This window comes from Podarcis pityusensis (genome assembly GCF_964106645.2).
Source record: "Podarcis pityusensis genome assembly, chromosome: 14".
In the NCBI taxonomy this organism is placed as follows: Eukaryota; Metazoa; Chordata; class Lepidosauria; order Squamata; family Lacertidae; genus Podarcis; species Podarcis pityusensis.
Window position 1 is genome coordinate 16,476,095 of NC_138039.1, and position 21,881 is coordinate 16,497,975.

The window sequence follows — 21,881 nt, forward strand, 5'->3', positions numbered from 1 at the left end:
GACCCCCTACATTACTTCTGCAAGCCTTGAGGCTCTTGCCAAGCCTGCTGATCCTATCCTCTTGTGCATGGGTGATGCAGTTTTGGCTACATAAACCACGGCACCTACAGCCTGAACACCAGAAACAGAGTGACTCATGAAACAGATGGAACAGGAATTCTTGTAAATAAGCAAACAAAGGCAAAGAAGTCAGCCCCCTCCTGTTCTAATCAGTTCCTTGAAGAGAGGAGTAGTTTCTGGAAATGAAACCTAATACCAGTAAGCTTGGAATGTACCCCACACGTTTATGCCTGCAAAAGACGATCAACTCAGACACACGCATTTTAATTCCAAAATATTCATTTATAAAGAGTGATACAGTGTGTCCCATGGTCCTCCAACCAAGAATTTCACCATCATACAAAATTGATTGCTAGCATTTTTTTACTTAGTTTTATTCATTAACCTCTAATTATAATTTTAAGACACTTCATTTAAAAGCTTCTAGGCTGATAAGAGCCTCTTAAAACTTCCCAAGGCATTGTACCATTTGGAACTAATCATCCCATTCAGAAAATGGATATGGCAAGGGGAGATCACAGGTGTGAAGTGTTTCACTTCACTGAAATGAAATCCTTGGGTGTGGAAACCTAGTGTGTCAAGCAGAAAGTTATCCTTCTCAATGTGCTAGCTTTCCACAGGTGGGCTGCTTTGACTATAGGACAGCATCCCATCATGTTAACATCTTTACCTGTATTCTGAAGTGGTCTAGTTCCCAGAGGATCACAGCAGATAGCTTTTCTGACTGGGCAGTTCAGCTCTAAGACATGACAGCAATTAGCCAAGGCACTCCAATTTATCACCTCTTGTTTTTCCCTTGAGAAACGGCCTCTGTAAAGGGCAAATGAATGAATTCATAAAGCTGCTTGGCATTGCCAGCATTGCCCAGAAGTTCGGCCAACTTGTCCTGAGAAAGGGTTACGAGTTCTGCAACGCTCTTAACATGATTCATTATGGCCTGGCAGTTTTTGGCATTCACACCGGGCATTTTGAGCAGGAAGTCTTGGGGACCCGGGTTGTATCTGTCCGATTCGGGGAGGCTTTCTGAATCTGCTGTGACAGCCATGGCTGTAGCTGCATCAGGCTGGGGACGCTTCCTTTTCAATTCCTCAAACAATTCAGCCGTCACGTACGGAGAGGGGCACCACAGGAATCGAAGCCGGGAGAAATGGAGAGTGAGGAGGGTGAGTTTGGATATAATGTCATTGCTCGAGATTTCTTGATGGAGGGATCCCCGGGGAGTGAGGGAGAAGGATTTGCTGGGGTCAAACTCTATGAGAAGGATGGGGCGCTTGTAATAGCGAGACATGGAGACACACTGCGTATAAAGTCTCCCGCTGTTCAGGGAGCCAATGAGATCGCTGATGCTCTTGCGCTCCACACAGATGTCGGGGGTGAGGATGTAGTCACCGACTTCCAAGGTTATGGGCTCAATGTCAATGCCGCGACGGTGGATCAAAGACGGAAGCTCGCTACGAAATTCGCGCATGTCCACAACAATGCTTTGCGGCACGCCCCTCTCTTCCTGGCCACCTAAACAAAACAAAAGGGATCAGGGAAGAGAGGACATACAGTGGTACCTCAGGTTACAGACACTTCAGGTTACATACTCCGCTAACCCAGAAATAGTACCTCAGGTTAAGAACTTTGCTTCAGGATGAGAACAGAAATTGTGCTCCGGCGGCGCAGCAGCAGCAGGAGGCCCCATTAGCTAAAGTGGTGCTTCAGGTTAAGAACAGTTTCAGGTTAAGAACGGACCTCCAGAACGAATTAAGTACTTAACCCGAGGTACCACTGTACTGGTCTTTCTGCTGACAAGCGAGACCCACTGGATCCTAGCTTCCTAGCTGCAGTTCTGTCTCTAAATGGTTTAACAACCTCTAAACGGTTTAACAAGGCAATCTAAAATATTCATATACAATATTGGCTTTCTATATGCTGTAACAGCCCCCCTCCCTTGGGACTTTTTGATGAAAGGCGACTAAGAAATACAATGTAATAATAATAGGAGTAGAGGCACCCTCTTGCCAGCCCACCCTTTGTTACTTCCCCCGAAGAATGCTTCAGACACAGCATCATTCCAGGGCATGGGGCGTGTGGTCACCATCCTCCACCTCCCAAGAATGAAATAATATGTCTGGAGCATTATGAAGTAAAGAAAACAGCAGCTGGTCTGTTCAGAGGAAAGCTCTGCCATGGTTTGTGACAGCAGCAAAATGAAGTTTTTTAGAAACTGAAGGAGGCTGCTACTGTTGGGGTAAGGCCCCCCCCATGGTAAATCCCACTCCCCCCAAAATAAGCAAAATGGTCTCCTTTCACTATTCAGAGCTGTGAAATTCAGAGGCCATTTGAATTTGCCCCTAAATGATCTGGCAGCCCACCATTTGACCACAATAGATCATCATTACACTGAAGATGTCCATGAAAATTCAGCTCAAAAGACCTGAAAGGTGTGTTTTAAAATAGTCCCATAGATATCAAGAACTTACCTGCTTTGCGCGTATCAGTGGAAGCAGTTGCTGGGGTTGCATCTCTTACTAGATCCAAGTTTGTTTCATCTCTTCCTTCCCTTTCTTCAGGGATCACCATGCTGGCCTTCTCACTGAAAAACAAGAATTATGATCAGAAATGTTTGAGGCATTTTTCTCAGAATGGATGTGTTAAAATTCTAAAACCTTCCTGCTGCCGAGCTGGAGCAAAAGCTACAGCAGTTTAGGGAATTTCCACAAACAGGACATCCCTTGATGTTATTTCCCCAGTGAAAGGGGTTCAGAGGCATGGAGATAGTCTACAGGCATCCTGACTAGCAGCCACTAAGCTATCTAAGTTGGTGGCCACCACCGTATATTGAGGGATCCTATTCCATAGTTTAACTGTGCTTCCACCAACCACGGCAAGACATTGGAGCCCTGGTTCCGGATCGCCAGAAAACATAATAAACACTTGTTCCCGTTTCTGACGTTACACCAGGCGGTGCGGGAAGGAAGGGCAGGATATAATATAAATTAGTAACAGCAATAACAACAAGACTAAAGGAGCAATCCTATACAGTGCAGAGAAGACAGAGCAGCAGATTCCCCACCAGATCTGCAGCCCTGTTAGTTCCTGCCAAACAGGAGGGAAGTGGCTGTGTGTGTGCGTGCAGCTTATTTTCCTATTCTGCTCTGCCAGCTCTCAGGCTGGCACAGCACAGGGACCCAGAGTGGAGCCCTCAACAGGAAACATGGCAGTTTTAAGTCCAGTGGCTCCAGCACTGGCCTTGGTCCAGCTCCAGAACATTCTGTTTTGGGGACTTATGCTACTGGCAGTAGCACATGCCCCAATGGCTGAACCCAGGGGAGCCTGGCAGAGGGAACCTCTGCTATATTCTATCCCCCAGCAGCAGCACCGACCAAGGGTTAGGATTGCTCTTTAAATAAATAACATAGAACAATATTAATAACATTTGAGGAGGTTGTTTCCGGGGTATGCTTTGCCTTTTTTATTTTGTATTTATCTGATTTTAAGTTTCATTTAGCCAGAAAACTGGAACAGGTTTGCTTCTTGCAAATCAATCTGTTAAAATTCTGCCTGAAAGACTTTGCTTCGTATCTTTACAAGTAAAATGTTTATTTTTAAAATGAGAACTGAATATTCAGGGAAAGAATCTTTAATAGCTTTGAGGGGGCTCAGCTAGGGATGTGATGGCCTGGAGAGAGAGAGAAAACAGGAAAAAACACTTTTTTTTCCTCCTGAGGATAACTCTTTTCTCCGCTGCCCCCTAAAAACCATGACTGGGAAACTTAAGGGATAGCCAAATATGCTGCTGGTCCTTAATACTGTGACTGTATCAGACTGCTTTTTGTCCAATTTACTACATATTTTGTGACTTCTTTGTCAGTTTGCTCTGGTTGGTAGAGAAATATCTGAGATCTCAGGCAAAGAAGAGTTTCTCCCCACTACTTTCTACCTGACCCATTTAGCTGGAGATGCCCCAAGCTGAACTTAGGACCTTCTGCCCGCAAAAAATGTGTTCTGCTGCTGGATGCACAGTCCCTTCCCAAGGACAATGAAGTGGGCACTAGTCCACATGAACTCCTGCAGCAGCCAACCTGTTAATCTTCAAGGTGTCACAAGGCTCTGCTGTTTGCTCTGGATACAAGGGAACATTTCTTTTCCCCCTTTGCAAATTTGACATTTTTATTATATAAGTCTATAACGATCTTTCACGGTATTCAGCTGCTTACATAAGTTTGCTACCTTGGTAACACTTGGAGTGGGTGGGGGAAGATGAAACAAGCCAGAGCTCAGAGCTGCATAGCAACAATAGGATAACCAATGTGCAGTCTCTGCCTTTCGAGCAGCTAGAAATATGCCAGCAGAAGGGGAAGATCTGGCAGAGAACCGGCTTCCACCAGAATTAGCTTTACAATTCTGCCAGCTTTAAAAGGGGGGAGATTTATCCTGCGGAAGCAAAATACATATTGTTTGACACTGCAGGGCTGGCATCTCTGGGCAGGTAGTGGGACCCCAGCACCTTGGCAGGGGGCGCCTGGCCCCTCCTTTAAAAGGCCAGCATTTTCCAAGGGCAGCATGCAAGATGCACCTTACCGAATGAGTTTTTCGAACGCTTCCTTTTCTTTCCGTAGTGCAGTAAGATAGCGTTGCTCTTCTGTCGAGCCTCCATAGATAAGGAAATAAACCCTGCAAGGCAAGACACAAAGACCTCTCCAAATCCAGAAGACAGTGGCCCAAAGTCTATCGATTCCAGCATCTAGTTCTCACAGTGGCTAACAAGATGCTGATGGGAAGCTTGGAAGTGGGATTTGAGAGCGACAGCTCTCTACCTCTATTCCCAGCTACTGCTATTCGGAGACATACGGCCAATGACCATAGAGGCAGAACCCTAGCAGTCATGTCTAGTAGTGCGCAATTCTAAGCAATCCCTTTTGGGAGGTTCTCCCTCACAGGGACATGGGAAGCTACCCTACATACTGTGTCAAGATGACTGGTCTACTTGGCTGAGTGTTGCCTACTGTGATGGCCTGGGATTCAGACTTGGAGGCTGAACCTGAGGAATCCCAGCCTGCACAGGAGTCCCCGCCTCCAGAACCAGCTGAACTGCGGCTTGAGCCTGAAGGGTCCTCACCTGTGCTGGATCCTAAGGTGCAGGCACCAGCCGAGTCTGCTCTGGCTCCTGAGGTGATGGAGGACCCATCGCCTGCAGGTGCTCCACTCTCAGCCCTGTCAGAGGAAGCTGAGGTTGCCTCTGGGTCCGGTAACCCTCCAGCCTCTCCTGAACTGCAGAGGCTCAGGGCAGAGAGGCGGAGGGAACTAAGTTCCTGCAGGAGGAGTGCTCGCCTCCAGGCCAGGAGAGGCGAGTCACCCGTGGACCGGGGCCGCCCTATGCCTCGGAGGAGATAAAAGCCAGCCAGCCCAGTCCCAGGTTGCGGGAGCAACACTGTTGGTAACCTGTTCCTGCCTGCACCCTGTCCTGCTCTTCTGCCAGAGTTCCTGACCTCACCCGACTCCCTGCCTTGGACCCAGCTTCAGCTTTGCCAGACAGTCCCTATACTGCACCCTCGACCTCGGACTGGACTCGGACCTTGCCGCACGGTTAACCCTCGGGACCAGCACACCTACTCTGACTAGCAGCCGCTCTCCAGGTTTTCAGAGAGGTTTTCAAACAGCCGCAGGCTGAACACGGGACATTCTGCATGCAGAGATGATGCTCTGCCCCTGAGCTGCGACCTTTTCCTCACCAAGTCTCAGCGTACCTCAGAGGCCTCCCAGGCCTGCTTGCCTTAAAAATTTCCAGCTGGCGAACAAACGTCAGCTCCGCGTCGTACAGCACGACATATCTCGGTGCCACCTCGTGCAAGACGCGAGTGAGAGCGTAAGGGTCCCCACAGCCGTTCAGCGGGTGGATCACAGTGAGTGGCTCCTTTAAGATCCCATAATAGGCATCCGAGGAGAGGTTCAGGTGAAGGTCTTCGGGCTTGGCGTCTCCAACGCTCTCTTGGCTGCTGCTTAATTCCTCACAGCCTTCTTCCTCTCCCAGGTTTTCCTGCTCCTCTTTGTTCAGCATTTGGGTCAAGGTCAGCTCTGGCTTCTTCGCCTTCTTCGGTTTGGAGGAATCCGTTCTGGCTTTCTTGGCCCGTGGTTCTCTGGCACCGTTGCCCCGGCCCTTGGCTGCCCTTCCGTCCTTCAGGCAGGCCACGGTGGCTTCCTTGTCCTTCCCAAAGGTTTTGTTATACAGCCTTGTTAAGAAAGCTTCTGCCCCAGCCATGATGTACTCCTTGAGCTGAGCACAAGTGCGGTCATCGCTTGCGCAGATAAGCACTCGCCCTGCAATTGAGAAACGGTTGCCGTAATGGGATGGCGCGTAGAACTGATCACCCATTCCCACCCACCCCCCAAAATGCAGGGGGTAGGGAAGGAAAGGTTGAGACCCACAATAAAATGGTGCAGTGCATCCTCACCCCCTGCCCAGGACTCTGGCACCCTGTAGTGTTCTGTTTGGGGCTCGGAAGCAGGGGAAGCTTCAGGAGAGGGAGACAGAGAACTGATACCCTCCCCTTCTTTCCCAACCTATTGTAAAACCTCCCCCTGCTATGTTACACAACCCCAAAACTGAGCTATCAAAGGTTTTTTGGCTAAACCTTAGGAAGAACTTCCTGATGGTAGCGCTCTTTAACAATGGGACACACGTCCACAGAGGATGGTAAGTTCTCTTTCACTAGAGGTTTCTAAGCCGAGGCTGGAAGGCCACCTCCTCAGCGATGCTGTGGCAGCAGATTTCCTGCACTGGCAGAGGGTTGGACCAGGTGACCTTTGAGTTCTAAGATTACAAATGCCTTTGCTCCAGGTCTCTTGGACCGCTTTAGGACCAACGCTGAATAGAACCATTAGTGCCTACTGAGAGTTGGCATCCGTCTGTCTCGAGATAAAATCGAGTGCGCCTCTGGGGGTGAAGTCAAACCACTGCATTAGCAGCACCCAAGTGACCTCTGGTTGAAATGGATGGATATGGCTAGCTTAGGCCTATTCATTTTGGGGGTGGGGGTGGGGGTCTAGTCTAAGGAAATGTTAGTCAGATACACACCGATGGATGTTAAGCAGTATCAATGTTGACGTTGTTGAACTAAATAATACACAAAACATCCTGCAGGTTCCAGAAGTCACTGAGATAAAGGTTCTTGTTGGGAACAGTCTTAGGGAAGAAGAAAAACTGCTTTGCAAGTATGATAGTAACAAGTACAGTATTATATTATTATTGCTGGTGAATAATAGCTCTAGCAAGAGCAGCAACAATAACTGCCTCTGCCCACCCCCATCCCGCTGTCCTGCCCCTCCCAGCTCACCTGGCCCACCCAGAGCTTCACTGTTTGCATTCTCCATTTCAATCTCCTTCAGGACTTCTCCAAGAGCCTCCCACTTTGGATTGCTTTCCAGGATCAACTCCCTTTTCTGGTCTGGAACACAAAGTCAGTGGATGAGTGGGGAATTAAGAATTTCTCATTACACCTTTCTCAGACGCTTTACGAATGCTGGGGAATCCGCCTGGCACTTATAGATAGATTGTGTCCCATTGAACAAACAAACGTCCAGGCTGAAAGCACAAGCTGAGCATGAATTAACTGAATGGGACCTAACTTGGTCTGGATCCGGCCCTGTATGATTTAGAGCTGCTTGTTGGCTTTCTGGCCTCTTACACTCAGGCTGCATATATACCTTACATTTAAAGCACATCCCCACCCCCTGCAAAGAATTCTGAGAACTGCAGCACCTCTAACAAACTACAGTTCCCAGGATTCTTCGCAGGTGTTATATGCTTTGAATGTGTGCACATAGCCTCAGATTCATAAATTCTGAATCAGTACAGCAGCCTCTTGTGGTGGCTGCAACTGTGACTGGTCAGTGAAGACCCACCAAGCTATTGTGTACTGAGTCAGACCATTGCTCCATCCAATATAAAAGAGATCCTTTTAACTGGAGACACCAGGTGATCAAGCCTTGCAAAGGCACCTCTGGCTTGCCACTCCATCACAAACCATGGTTTGCTAACTTAGACATCCTCTAAAGTTTAAACTCCTGTTATGCTTCTTTAACTATGGGTTCATGTGATGTCCAAATTAAGCCTAAATAAAATCCTCTCTGTTATCACCATGGATAAAGTAAATACATGTGTGTGTGTGTGTGTGTGTGTGTGTGTGTGTGTTTAGAGTTTGCTAATTGTCAACACAGAGTTCAACATCAGACTCCTATTCTCCCCTCTCTGATCCCTGTGCCATTTATACTGAAACATGAAATAAGCTTACAGTATTATTACAACGTTATCAAGGCAGGGACATGCCCTCTTGTACCCTGCAAAGTACACTGATGCCATCATCATAATAAAAGCACCCATTACTATTTAATAAATGAAAAGGTTTTGCTGTACCTTTTCCTTCTCCTCCGATATCTGCTTTTTCGGCAGCTTTTCTTTTTTTCTTTGCTTTGTCATCTGGGAGGCGATACACTCTGCCCCGAGCATTTAGAAACATTGACGTACTAGAATCGAGAAAAAGCCAACCTAGCAGATGGAGGGAGACAAATATATATCTGTGGCTGCAATTACAAAATGCCCACTAATTTCTTTAGCCCCCTTCTTTCCCCATCACTTCAAATTAGTTTTGCAGGGATAAAAACAACAACTTTGAAGAAAGAAGCATGCTTTTATTTCCATCTTTCAACCTAGCTAGCCTACCTCACAAGGGGTTATTTTTTTTTGGGGGGGGGACACAGGAAAACAGCCCAGCACACTGCCTTGGTGCATCTGAAGGCAGCCCTGTTTAGGGAAGCTTTTAATGTTTAATAGGTTATTGTATTTTAGTGTTCTGTTGGAAGCTGCCCAGAGTGGCTGGGGAAACCCAGCCAGATGGGCGGGGTATAAATAATAAATTTTAAAAAAAAATTAAAATGTGGTAACAAGCAATATAATATGGCCCTAAATACTTTAAAGTGGAGCAAAGAGCACAGCCTTGTTATACTGGGGTGAGTCTATGTATCTAGTCCTGCAATTTTGCCCTGATGTCCCAGATTTAATCTACCTAGTGTAACTAAACATGGAACACACACAGCCCCACTTCCTCTCTCAGTCCAGGAAGAAGCTTTCTCACTTGACACTGCTGATGATATGGCCAGCTCCAGGCACTATAATATTCTTATCGCTATCATCGTACCTTTCATCCAAGTTGCTCAAGCTTCTCATTATTCCTCCCCTCACCATTTTATCCTCATAACAACCCTGTGAGGTAGGTTAGGCTGGGAGACATAGAGTCCCTTGTCAGGCTTCATGGCTGAGTAGAGATCTGAACCCTTTTCAGAATCGGCAGCCTGAAAGGGGGTGGGTGGGTTGAAACCTTCACTCTGGCTAATAGTAGGGCTGGCCCCAGGATCATGTAAAACTGGCCCATACAGGGGGCACAAAGATCCCACACTTCTGACAAACGTCTCCAGCTGCTCAAAGCCCAGTCTCCATGTCCTGAGGTTCTTCCTCCTTCTGCAGCTATGTCCTTCTTAATTATCGACCAAAGAAGAAACAACAACTCAGGTTTTCTGTATGAACATTTGCAGATCTTTTTCAAGGAACAGAAGTTCAGTGGGAGGCTGAATATATTCACTGTCAGTAAATCCTACAGCCTTATGGCTGGCTGAAAACATTTGGGAACGTTCATGCACATGTGTGTTTTTTTAAATTAAAACTTCACTCTTTTTCTTTTTTTTAAATAGCCCAACTGATTCCTTTGTATAAAGGGGGCGGGGAAGAAAGTGCTCATACCTGAATTCTGACCAAAGGCTTTTTCTGAGGCTCTTAAGGACTCCAAAAGGTTAAGGAAAGTGACGCAGTCATACTGAGTCAGGTACTGTAGCAAAGTACGGAGAATCTTCAAATCTTGGACCAAAGTTTTGGTTTTTGATCCCAGCTGGTGCCAAAGAGGATCCAGATAGTGACGAATTGTCTAGAAATATAAAATTAGAAAGAACTGCTGACACAGTACTGTCATGATCTGAACGTGAACTTCGGAGGCCTTCCTAAACTTTTAGCAGCTTTAGAACCCAAATCCTGGATTGTGTCTTTTTAAAATAAAAAAGATAAGTTTCTAGTCCTCATGAACATAACTGAACAATCTGGCAATAATTCCTGCCTTCTGACCCTCAGCACCCACTCTCTCACTCTCATACATGGAGCCCATGGCAGGCAGCGACCATTTTAGGTTTATCTGATATGTGTGCGACCATGCATTGTGCCGAACCCAGAAAAGACCCAAAAATGTCACGAAAGGGAGTGGGGCAGGGTGTTTGCAGGCTTTCCCAAAGGTGTTTCAAATATACACAATTTCACTTAGACAGTGTGGTGCCTTGGAACATAACCGCTGCATAAATTTGGAGTTGCCTGAACTCTATTGCCTCTATATAGAATTCAATGTGTGTTAATAATAATAATAATATTTTTTAATATAACAGGTTACACAAAAATAGCAAAACAAACAAAACCCACCCCCAACAATGGAATAGTTCTATGTGCATTATTATAAATACGGAGAGGGTCCCATCAATTTATTGTCTGCCAATACATGAGCATACACAATAGTGCTTTCCACGGAAATAAGTGTGCATGCTGATTAAAATGCTCTATCACCTTAGTGCAACAAATCCACTTTAAAATAAAACAACAGACTTTTGCAGTTAGGAAAGTCACGAGGAAATGCACTGAAAAGTGTGGGATGAACGCACAGTTAAATGGGAAGATGTACTAACACCACACAAGCAAATCAGGATGAATGCTCGTTGTATAACTGTTCTACAAACAAATCAGAATGGCTGCTCAGTGAAGACCGGACATGGTCTAACCTCTGCGTAAGCTTTTGTGCAAGCAAATCAGGATGAATGCTAAACAAACATGTCTTGAGAGGCTCACCAGCTTGCCCACTTAAAGTCACAGCTGGTTCCACTAGAAATCTCCCCCTCCACTTTCAGGGTCAGTAGATCAAGGCTGTTCAGCACAGATATATGGATTTTTACAAAGAACAATTCCAACCATGTTATGATCCTGGCACACAATGCCCAAACAAAAGAACGTTTATTTCATTGTTAACAAGCTTACAATGAGCCAGCCAGAGTCTTGGAGAGCTAATAAAACACTCTTTTATGTAAAAACACAGTTAAACTATTAACAGATGTCTAAATCCCTTTATTAAAAAAAAAGATAGCAGACTTTCCTCCCCTAAACAAAGTGCAGCTGTTGGGAAGGGAGGACAGTCAATTGGAGAGCTCTGGCCTGCCTGAGCCTGTGACATGCAAGAGACTTTGCCAAAGAAAGGATCGCATCGCTTCATTGCAAAAAAACACAGCTCTGCAATCTGGAAAGAAGATCGGCAAGTTAATGAAGACAAGGGAACCTGCCATTAATGAATCTGCAATTGCCAAGCAACGTGCAGTGCTTTTGTAAGCTGGCCCACAGGCAAGAGAAATATTTCACTATTCTGCTCTCCTTGTGAACTAGCCAAGCCCTTCATCTGAGCCGGGATCCTGCTCCGGAATGCACTTAAATTTGCCAGAGCTGAGCTCTGGGGAGAGATATGAGCTCATAATCCAGATGAGACTACCCCAAACATGTGCAGATGTCAGGGCTGGGCTGGGGGCAAGCAGACTGAGTCGAGCCAGGAGCCAGGAGAAAGGCCAGTGGTTGGAACCTATGCGTAAGATAGGACCAGAAGGACAAATGAGGAAACAGGAGCGAAGAACAAGCCAGGCATCAAGGATAAGACAGGGTACACACAAGTCTTGTTTGAGCCAGGGACAGCTGGACAAGAAAGCCCTTCCTGCCTAACTGGGTGAAGTCAGTCCAAAAGGTTCTTCACCAAGAAGGCAGCCACCTGAAATTCAGTGGCTCATGGCAGAAAGCAGCCAGACATTAATTCCAGCAGTTCCTCAAGTCAGGTAAACCATAGCTGTTTGACTCCTTCACTGGAGTTATGGGTGGATGTTGGGGGCACTGTGGTTGCACTTTTCTGCACTGCAGACCCTGCCCTGAGCAAAAGGTTTGACAAGCCAACTTCCACAGTCCTTTCCAACTCTATGCTTCTGCAGCCAGCTGAGCAAACAGACACCTGGGATACAGGTAAATGGAATCCACTGTAGGGGTCCAATGAGACATAATCCCCCATCTCTTTACAAAGCTGAATACTGCTGCCCTGACTGAGTGATGCCCATGATCACTGAGCAGATTCAGAAGAGTGAGCCAAGTGGGAAGTGCAATGGAATCGGGATGCTGTCTAGCTATGCTCTGCTGCTTTCAATGGAATACCTTACAGCTGTGTATACATATTACGTGGGGTGGGAGGGAATTGTAAACTGTGATGTCCAAAGGAAAGGAAATGCAGAAAAGCATAGAGAGTGATGGTTAACAAATGTTAACAGCGGCATAAACCAGGAAAGGGGAAACCTGCTGCCCTCCAGATGTTTTTGGACGACAACTCCCATCATCAGGCAAATAAAACAAAAGAGATTCAGGACAGAAAAAAGAATGCATTGCTTTACGCAACACAGAGTTAAACTATGGAACTGGCGCCCACAGGAGGCTGTGAAGGCCACCAACTTGAATGGCTTTAAAAGAGGATTAGATATATTCATGGAAGAGAGGGCTATTGATGGCTTCTAGCCAGGATGGCTAGGCTAGAACCATTGAAGAAGAAGAGAAGAAGAGTTTGGATTTGATATTCCCCTTTATCACTACCCAAAGGAGTCTCAAAGCGGCTAACATTCTCCTTTCCCTTCCTCCCCCACAACAAACACTCTGTGAGGTGAGTGAGGCTGAGAGACTTCAGAGAAGTGTGGCTGGCCCAAGGTCACCTAGCAGCTGCATGTGGAGGAGCGGGGAAGCGAACCTGGTTCACCAGATTACGAGTCCACCGCTCTTAACCACTACACCACACTGGCTCTCTATTGGAGAGAGCAGTGCTTCACCAGCTGCTGAAACCACAGGAAGGGAGAGTGCTGTTGTGCTAAAATCCTGCTCTTTCTCACAGGCATCTGGTTGGCCACTGTGAGAACAGGATGCTGGACTAGATGGGCCGCTGCCCTGATCCTGCATACTCTCGGTTATCCCTGACCCTTGGCCACGTTGGCTGGAAATGAGGAGAGTCGGAGTCCAACAACACCTGGGAGGCTGCAGGTTGTCCAGTCCTTCTTAAAGCTGTGCTCATCATCACAGGGAACAATCACAGCCCTTTGAGGATGGCATAGCAGCCAAGGACCCCAATGCCGCTGACTGCATTGCCTGTGCCCATATAAAAAAACGCTAAAGGCTGATAAGAAAAGCCCAAGAACAAAAACGAACGACAGTTGAAAGAGCTACCTTGTCAAAAGCTTTCCCGATAGCATCTTCCAGCGACAGATCCTCTGCTTCCAGAGCCGGGTTGCACTGCTTTAGTTCTTTCAAACACGCGTTCAGGATGTCCAGAATGGAACTCTGGATGGCTCGCATGGCCGGGGTCATGCTGACGTGCATTTCAACCACTTCGGGCTTGTGCCGCTCTAGGAAGGAGTGCACTGCTACGTGGAACCTGGGAAGAGAAAGGCGGGCTGGTGTTAGGGAGAAGGATGTCAAGAGACCCACGCAAATCCCAAGCCTCTTCCCCCCACCTGGACAAGAAATGGCAAAAATAGATGTGAGCTCCCTGTCCACAATGCCTCACTCCTATGGTGCTCCTGATGGGGCCTTTTTGGTTTTTTTCTGGGCTTGTTTATGGGTTATTGCAGGGGTCAGCAAGGTTTATCTTGCCTGGGCCAGATCGGTCCCACAGAGATCCCTCCGTGGGCCGGATCGCGTGCGTGCGTGAGCGCGCCTGCCCATGATTTTCAGCATCTGCGCAGACACGATTTCTGGCACCACAGAAGTGAGTCCCCATGCTGCGCTGTGCCGGTTTAGCACAGCACGCAAGCGGGCGGTTCGGTTCATGAGCCGGTCATACAACCTCCACAGGCCACTTCTGGCCCATGGGCCTTAGGTTGCTGAACCCCGGGTTATCGGGACAGTTTTAATTACCGTATTTTTTGCTCTATAAGACTCACTTTTTCCCTCCTAAAAAGTAAGGGGAAATGTGTGTGTGTCTTATGGAGCGAATGCAGGCTTCGCAGCTATCCCAGAAGCCAGAACAGCAAGAGGGATTGCTGCTTTCACTGCGCAGCGATCCCTCCTGTTGTTCTGGCTTCTGAGATTCAGAATATTTTTTTTCTTGTTTTCCTCCTCCAAAAACTAGGTGCGTCTTGTGGTCTGGTGCGTCTTATAGAGCGAAAAATACAGTAAATGCCATGTTTTATCTATTCTTCCGTTTTGGCTTTCCCCCCATTTTGGAAGCCGCTTAGAGACTTTTTTTGTAGCAACTAATAAGTAAAATAAATGAATGATGCCCCTCAGAACAAGACAAGGGTTAGATAGTCGTAGAGAACCTTGGGAACACCTACTCTGCCACCACTGATGCGGCTGCAGAAGACTAAAGCAGAAGGATAAGGTAGCAGGAGTGGTCAGCGCATGGATTGGCAGCAGCTGGTCCACTTCACCTCGGGCGGCACAAAGTCTTGTGCCCGCCCTGTTTACTGCTCACCTTGCACGTCTAGGAGCACCTATCATTTTCCTTGGTCGCCAGCAGCAGGAAACCAAAGATATACTGCTCCTGATCCTGGAGGTTCTGTTTTTGCATAATTGCTGCTGATCAACATTATCTGCCCTGGCTGTGATCAATTCATCTGCCCAGTTACCAAGGAAGAATGGCCTTACCTTGGCCAGAGGTAAAGCTTCCTCACAAAGAGATTTCTCATCACTCTTTCCACGTGACAGAAGCCCGTACTGAAGGCCACGGCATTGTCTGTAAAAGCCTTAATGAAACCCTGCTTGTTCTTCTGGCGATAGAGTCGCAAGATAAAAGCTTCCTGGCAAGACTCAATGATTCTGTGGGCTTTGTACACCAAAATACCTGGCAGAACAACAAGACGAATAAACTCGGGTCATACATACAGGAGAAAAGCAAAGAAAACAACAATAAAGCACAGGACGTGATATTTTGCAGAGTAGGTCATGAGTTTCAAAGGTTCAACCAATTAAAAAGAGCATGACACCATCTAACTTTCCTTTGGCTTTTTTCCCACTGATGGGATTCAGCAGGGCTCAGATCTTTCCCGCCTTCAATGCCGCGCCAGTGAAAATGCTGCAACAATTTAAAATGTGTTAATTACCGGTAAGTAGGAAAAGGTAGTTTCTACTCAAAACAACAAACCAAATAAGAAAGATGGCAAGAACCCCCGACCTTAATTTATTTATAGGAGCGTTCTTGGAACACAGCAACGGTGCAATGGCATTTGCAGCCTGAACACTGGAAATAAAACCAACCATACAGGTAAAGTGGGAGCCTGCTACCTTGTTGCTTTAAACTATTTGTAAGAAATAATTGCATTTTGGTAACAAAAGGGCAACAAGCAAACAAGGCGACAATAAAATCCTCTGCAACGTGCTAGGACATGTGAAGACAGTGGATTGGAATCACATCTAAGAGTATGATTTGCACTGCATTTCCTTTTGGGATCCACCTTTAAACACTTGGTCATTTCCCTATATAAGGCAGTGGGGAACCCCCAGGCTTCTCTACCAGGCCCTAGGAATTCTTCTTAGGCCCCAACCTTCCTTGGCCCTCCTTAACACCCTGAATGCTTTTGCCTAGCTGGAACGTGTCCTTGAACTCTGATAACTGATAGGGCTGCGTGTGTGTGTGTAGAAGCTTGCCTATGGTACAAAGGTAAAATTTACTTTTCTGGCTGCACCCACTTTTGCCTCTGGCCCCGCCCAACTCTGGAACATGGCCTTCGGAAAGAAAAGTAACTCACAGAATGAAAATGTTTCCCCATCCATACTCTTATAGGGAAAATATTTTTTATTTTATTTTTAAATAGGGTAAGGGTGTCATACTAACTTATAGAGCTGAATACAGCTATTGACATCCTTTTCTGCGCCCTGAGCCACAGCAGATTTTAAAAATAGGTACAGCTTTATTAATACTGTAAGCTTTCTCCAATGGTAAGCCTACTCAGAGTGGACCCACTGGAATGAATAGACATGGTTAAGTCTCTTAATTTCAATGGATCTACTCTTAAGTAAAAGCAAGTTGGCAACAACCCTGTATGTTTATCCCCCCTGTCCTCCCCAAAGCTCCAAGTAACATAGTTGGTTCTCGACCTGACACCCATCCTGCAGATGAGGAAGCTTTTATAGCCTGAGATGGTCACATTCCCACATTCAGTGGAGGGCAAGGCCAGTGGCAAAAGAAGGTAGAGCAATACATATGAATTTGAATTTTACCTTTGTATCACTAGGCTAGTTTCTGCACACATTCGCACACCCCTTTCCAGCCAAAGAAGTAAGGTGTTATCAGAAGGACAAATTCCAGCCAGGCAGAAACACTGCAGGAGGAAACCAGGCAGGGACAGAGAGAGGTGTGACCCTCTGAGCAGAGACTCAAGGGCCAGGCAGAACGGCTTGGAGGGCCACATTCAGCCTTCATGCCTGAAGTTCCGTATCCCTGCTGTAGGTGGTTAGACTGAAGAGACAGACTGGTTCAAGGTGCCTGAGTGAGCTTCAAGGCTCAACTTGGAACCCCAGCTTCTCTACATCTTTCCCACTCTGTATCCCTTATACTACACTGGTTCTCAGCATATGGAAATTGAACACTAGGCAGGATAAACTCCAGAGACGCTTGCATGGCTTGGTCACAAATCTGCAGCTTGCTCAGCATAGGATCTAATCAAGGCTTTATGTCATACTGACCTCTAGTGAGAGAAAGTTTTTATGACACCGCATCTATTTAAAGCAGTCTTATTCCTCTTTAACAGTCAAGGCTTCCCCCCTGATGAATCCTGAGGACGGTAAATTCTCAGCACCCTTAATGAACTACAGTTCCCAAGACTGTCCATGAATGCTTTAATTGTATGGTGGGGGTATCAGCCCAGTCTTTGAGGTGTCACAAGACTCTCTATTGTAGAAGAGCAAGGTGCCATTTCAACAATGAGAAGCAATAAACTTTATATCTGCAGAATTGTGCATGAGTTAGCATGAGGAAGCCATGTTTCTCAGCCTAGACTTAGATTATGTTAACATTCTGAGCGGTGGGCGGGGAAGAGGGTTCGAATCCGCTTTCTCTCGTGGTAAGATCTTACCGGTGATAAGATCTGAAGGGATTCGGTCGGTCAGAAAATCCACCACCAGAATCCGGCTGGTGGCAAAAATGACACCCCCTTGGGTGTAAACTTCATAGCGGTTGCTGCTTGCGATTTCATTTGTGACGCGTCGAGGAAGATGAGCTACGTTATCGGTCCTCAGCTGGTCGATAAAAAACTCCTAAAACCAAAATAAGATTATTCACAACAAATCCAATGCAGAGTAAGGGGGGAGGGAGATACTTTGTGCGGCTGTAGAGTAAGAAGCAGTGCAAAAGCTATGATTAAATACAATATTAAATATTCAGTAATCAATGGGACCTGCCAACAAAACGTTACGGCGGAACGCTCCTGCTCTGAGTTTCAACCAGCAGTGCAGGCTGATCCATTAGGGCAGATGAGACATTGCCTGATAGCTGAATCACCAATATTTACTTCTGAGTAAACATGCTTTGAATCATGCTGAAAATACAAATCCCAATTCCATTGCTTTCTTAGTGTGTAAGAGCTAGTGAGCCCAGCAATAGGGTAGGCATAGCAGTCGGCTGAGCACCTAAGGTTTGCCCAGAGTCCAACACTCCATTAAATCATAATTCTGATGAAGCTTAAAGACTTGACCTGCTGCTTTTAAAAACTGACTTTTAAAAAAGTTGCTGTTACTTTACTTTATTTTTGTTATGTTTTGCTTTTCTGCACTTTTAGTCTGATCCTGGCATTTAAACTGTAATTAACACTGTTAGAAATAGGAATAATGCATGACATTGTATAAAAAGTTAATTTCATTGTTTTATAGTATTATATGAGCAAGATACCACCTGTGCTCTTTGCTCATGGTCCTCCCAACCTAATGTCAGGTCAGATTGACACAGACCTACAGTGGGGCCTTTTCAGTAGTGCCCCCCTCTGGGCATCTGCATTTAGATCAAGTGTGGGGAACCCCTTCCCCTTCCAGATGTTGCTGTACTGCAATTCCCATCATCTGTGGTCACTGGCCATGCTGGAGCTGATGTAGTTCATCAACATCTGGAGAGTCATCTGAATCAGATATTGATTGAATACTGCTTGGTTTCAATACACCTTTGGTTTTCTGAGGTTCTTCTGTCATTTCATACAAGTTTTGGTTTTATCTCCCACTGTTTCTTATTTGTTCAGTTTCTGACACCTGTGCTTTATTTATATTTTCACTGCCTTATAGAACAAACAGCCCTGTGAATAAGGGAAGCAGCATCTAGTTAGCAAGGCAAAATACCACCACCATCACCTCTTTAAATAGACCACATTATTTTTTAAAAAAGAAACGCTATTTTAAAAACCCATTATTCATATTGCTTTTACATAACCTGCCATTGGGGACCTTGTCAGCTGAAAAGTGGGAAGGAAATGCTTAAAATAAACAATTATTATTTCTCATGCATATAGCACAGTCAGCATGCCTGGTGTTTTACAGAGCTTAATGAACCTTTGTCCCTCCAGATGTTGCTGAACTAAAATGTCCATCCACTGACCATGTTCTTGAGGGCTGAAGGGAGTTGTAATTCAGCAACATCTGGAGACCCAAAGGTTCCTCACACTTGGTTTAAGAGAACATGTCTCTGCTCCAAGGAGATAGAATCTAAAATTAAACACAGGGTGGAGGACTGAGGGATGGGATGAGCAGTGGAGGCAGGTATAAACAGAGAAAAATCAAGCTGTTGTTTCACTTGCACTGCCCTGGCTCCCACAGGATGAATAAATTCATTGAATCCTAAAATAGTTGGAAAGAACCACAAGGATCATCTAGTCCAGCCCCCTGCAATGCAGGAAACTTTTGCCTAATGTGGGGCTCAAACCCATGACCCTGAGATCAAGAGCCTCACGTTCTACGAACTGATCTACTTTCGTTCTGATTTTGGTTTCTAGTAGAAACTTTAATGAGGGATGCGGGTGGTGCTGTGGGTTAAACCACAGAGCCTAGGACTTGCTGATCAGAAGGTCGGCGGTTCAAATCCCCACGACGGGGTGAGCTCCCGGTGCTCAGTCCCTGCTCCTGCCAACCTAGCAGTTCGAAAGCACGTCAAAGTGCAAGTAGATAAATAGGGACCGCTCCGGCGGGAAGGTAAACGGCGTTTCCGTGCGCTGCTCTGGTTCGCCAGAAGCGGCTTAGTCATGCTGGCCACATGACCCAGAAGCTGTACGCCGGCTCCCTCGGCCAATAAAGCAAGATGAGCGCCGCAACCCCAGAGTCAGCCATGACTGGACCTAATGGTCAGGGGTCCCTTCACCTTTAGAAACTTTAATGCTCAAATCACTAGGGTACTAAGCAAGGGCCAAAGGCACAGCAGGTGCAAGGCATGGCAAAGCAAGCTAAAACACTGGTCCCCGGACTCCTGTGATAAAGGAGTGGAGCAGGCATGGCTTAGTGCAGAGTGTGTGGCATCTTTTGACTGGGCAGGTAAACGGGAACTGCTTCTGGTGGATTGGGCCTGAGCTGATGCAGGCACTGGCATCTCTGTGATCTAGGTGACAAGAGGAGGAGACAGCACCTGTGCAAAACTAAATTTGGCACCTGGCACCTTCTCTGGAGGTAGAGGCTTGCCAGCAGGAATTAAAGGAAGAGAAGGCTCTGGCAGGGCGAGAGGCCAGACTGGTTTAGACTGAATGACAGAATGCTAGGTCCCTCCCCAGGATCAGCCTCCTCAACTGCTGCATCCCCATGGGCAACTCTGATGTCTCAGGAGGCCTGAGGCCCATCCCAACCCAACCCACTGTGTTCCTCCCCAAACACTGGCCTCCAGTCCTTCAAGCTCCTTTCACTCCTTATCTTGACACAACCACCAAGATGACTCCACAGGACTCATGACATGCGTGTATTCAAGCTTAGTTACAGTCTGAGACACAGGCAACTTTCCCCAGTTCACAGCATAAAACCACAAAGCAAAAAACACAAAATACGTAATAGAAACAAGAACAAAAAAACCGCTCACAAACCAGTAACTCCCTCCCTGGGCAGGTGTACTAGGAATAGGCCCTTTTCGGTGCTGGCCCCATTATCATCCTCCATGAAGTTCACAGATCTCTTGCTCTAGTGCAGTGTCTCCCAACCTTGGGTCTCCAGCTTTGGGGCTACAACTCCCATCATCTGTAGCTGGCAAGACCAGTAATAATGATGATGACGATGATGATAATAGTTTTATTATTTATACCCCGCTCATCTGGCTCGGTTTCCCCAGCCACTCTGGGCAGCTTCCAACCAAATATTAAAAATACATGAAAACATCAGTCATTAAAAACTTCCCCAAACAGGGCTGCCTTCAGATGTCTTCTAAACGTCAGATAGTTGTTCATTTCTTTGACATCTGATGTGGTTGGGGATTATGGGAAATGTAGTCCGAAAACAGCAAGCTTGGGAAACACCGCATATAGTGCCTTTTAATGGAACTTTCAAGAAGTCTTTCTTTCGACCGGTGCTTTTGCAGCTCATTTGGGAGGGGTGCAATTCTCCATTTCCCAATGTTTGTTTGCGTGCCTGGGCTTGTCTTTTTTTTGGGGGGGGGTGTTTTTTGCACGTTGCCTTGTGAGGACCCCTGCCCTGAGAAGCGGAGCAGCCCCTCTGAATAGCAGAGACTGAGGGAAGCTCCTCCCGGGCCCCGCGGCGCCTCTGCCTACCTCCTCTGCCGGGCTGGTGTTCAGCACCAGCACCAGCCTGGCCGGCTCGCAGTAAAGGCGGAGGAAGCGCAGGAGGAGGCGGTCGATGCCCAGCCCGCGGGCGCACACCACCAGCCCGTCGTCGTGGAAGAGGTCCAGGAAGATCTGGTTCTCGTGCTCCAGCGGCACCGCAGCCGGAACAGCCGCCGAAGAAACCGCCATGACAAGTCGCTGTCAAAGAGCCGCGGCTCCCACTGCACATGCGCAAACCGGGAAGCGAACTTTACTACTGCGGGAATGAAGCCTCAGGCTTTCAATGCCGTAGAGATAAAAACTGGCAGAGTGACACGCGCACGCAGAATCTTAAACTCCCCATGGAAACGGAAAGCCTCCGTTGTTCGCGGGTATTGGCGCGCGCCTCCCGCCTCCCCACCCACCCGCGGCCTTGCTGTGAAAGCGTCGCCTTCCCACGTGTTGTTTTAAGTCGGGAAGGAACAGTGGGGAAGCTGTTCGATGTTTAGGCCGGAAGTGTGCGACTCTACTTTTTTAGTTCTCTATAGATAAGGGGAAGTGACGCGAGGAGGGGGGAGGGGAAGAGAAACGCAGCATAGAAATAGGAAAAGTGTAGAGTGACAATGTGTGGTTGGGACTCGCAAGTCCCATCCGCTCCAGTCAGGGTGGCCCGATGGTCAGCGATGATGGGACTTGTAGTCAAACAACGTGGGGCGGGCGGTGGGCTCTCCGTGCCTGACTTAAAAGCAATAGCCTCCCTCGGTTGCAAATAAAGGAGGGGCGGGCGGGCCGTGGCTGAGACACAGCGACTTCAGCGGCACAGCGATGTCGCCCACGATTCACATTGCAGGCTCGAAGTGGGGTTAATGCTGGTTCAGGTTCACCGGGAAAAATGTTGCTGTTGCGGCTCGTTTGTTTTCAAGACGTTGCTTCAGCAAAGGTATCGGAGTAATGAAATGGCACAGGAAAACCTGTCT

General features: G+C 47.0%; 2 protein-coding genes across 2 annotated transcripts in view; both read right to left on the bottom strand.

The window, feature by feature from the left end:
* Window positions 1-10: 10 nt before the first annotated feature.
* ERCC4 (ERCC excision repair 4, endonuclease catalytic subunit) lies at window positions 11-21,285 on the bottom strand. Its single transcript, XM_080981817.1, has 11 exons — window positions 20,914-21,285; window positions 17,269-17,449; window positions 14,843-15,038; window positions 13,421-13,628; window positions 9,842-10,022; window positions 8,462-8,593; window positions 7,383-7,493; window positions 5,796-6,366; window positions 4,630-4,722; window positions 2,529-2,641; window positions 11-1,572 (listed from the first exon to the last, which is right to left on the bottom strand). Exons 1-11 carry the CDS (start codon window positions 21,112-21,114, stop codon window positions 839-841), a joined length of 2,721 nt encoding a protein of 906 aa, XP_080837943.1. The 5' UTR covers window positions 21,115-21,285; the 3' UTR covers window positions 11-838.
* Window positions 12,736-21,881, bottom strand: part of MAPK8IP3 (mitogen-activated protein kinase 8 interacting protein 3) — an 82,764-nt gene continuing 73,618 nt past the window's right edge. Inside the window, exon 34 of the transcript XR_013979584.1 lies at window positions 12,736-13,005. The gene's annotated coding sequence lies outside the window, so the exon portion shown is untranslated. The remainder of the gene's footprint in view (window positions 13,006-21,881) is intronic.

Bases quoted from the DNA above. Each gene is read 5' to 3' on its own strand.
- ERCC4 (XM_080981817.1), bottom strand. From the start codon at position 21,114: ATGGCGGTTTCTTCGGCGGCTGTTCCGGCTGCGGTGCCGCTGGAGCAC. The intron at 13,629-14,842 runs GTAAGGCCATTC...TTCTCTTCCCAG, and splicing joins AAGCTTTACCTCTGGCCAAG to GTTCCACGTAGCAGTGCACT. The intron at 4,723-5,795 runs GTACGCTGAGAC...CTTGCCTTGCAG, and splicing joins AGGCCTGGGAGGCCTCTGAG to GGTTTATTTCCTTATCTATG.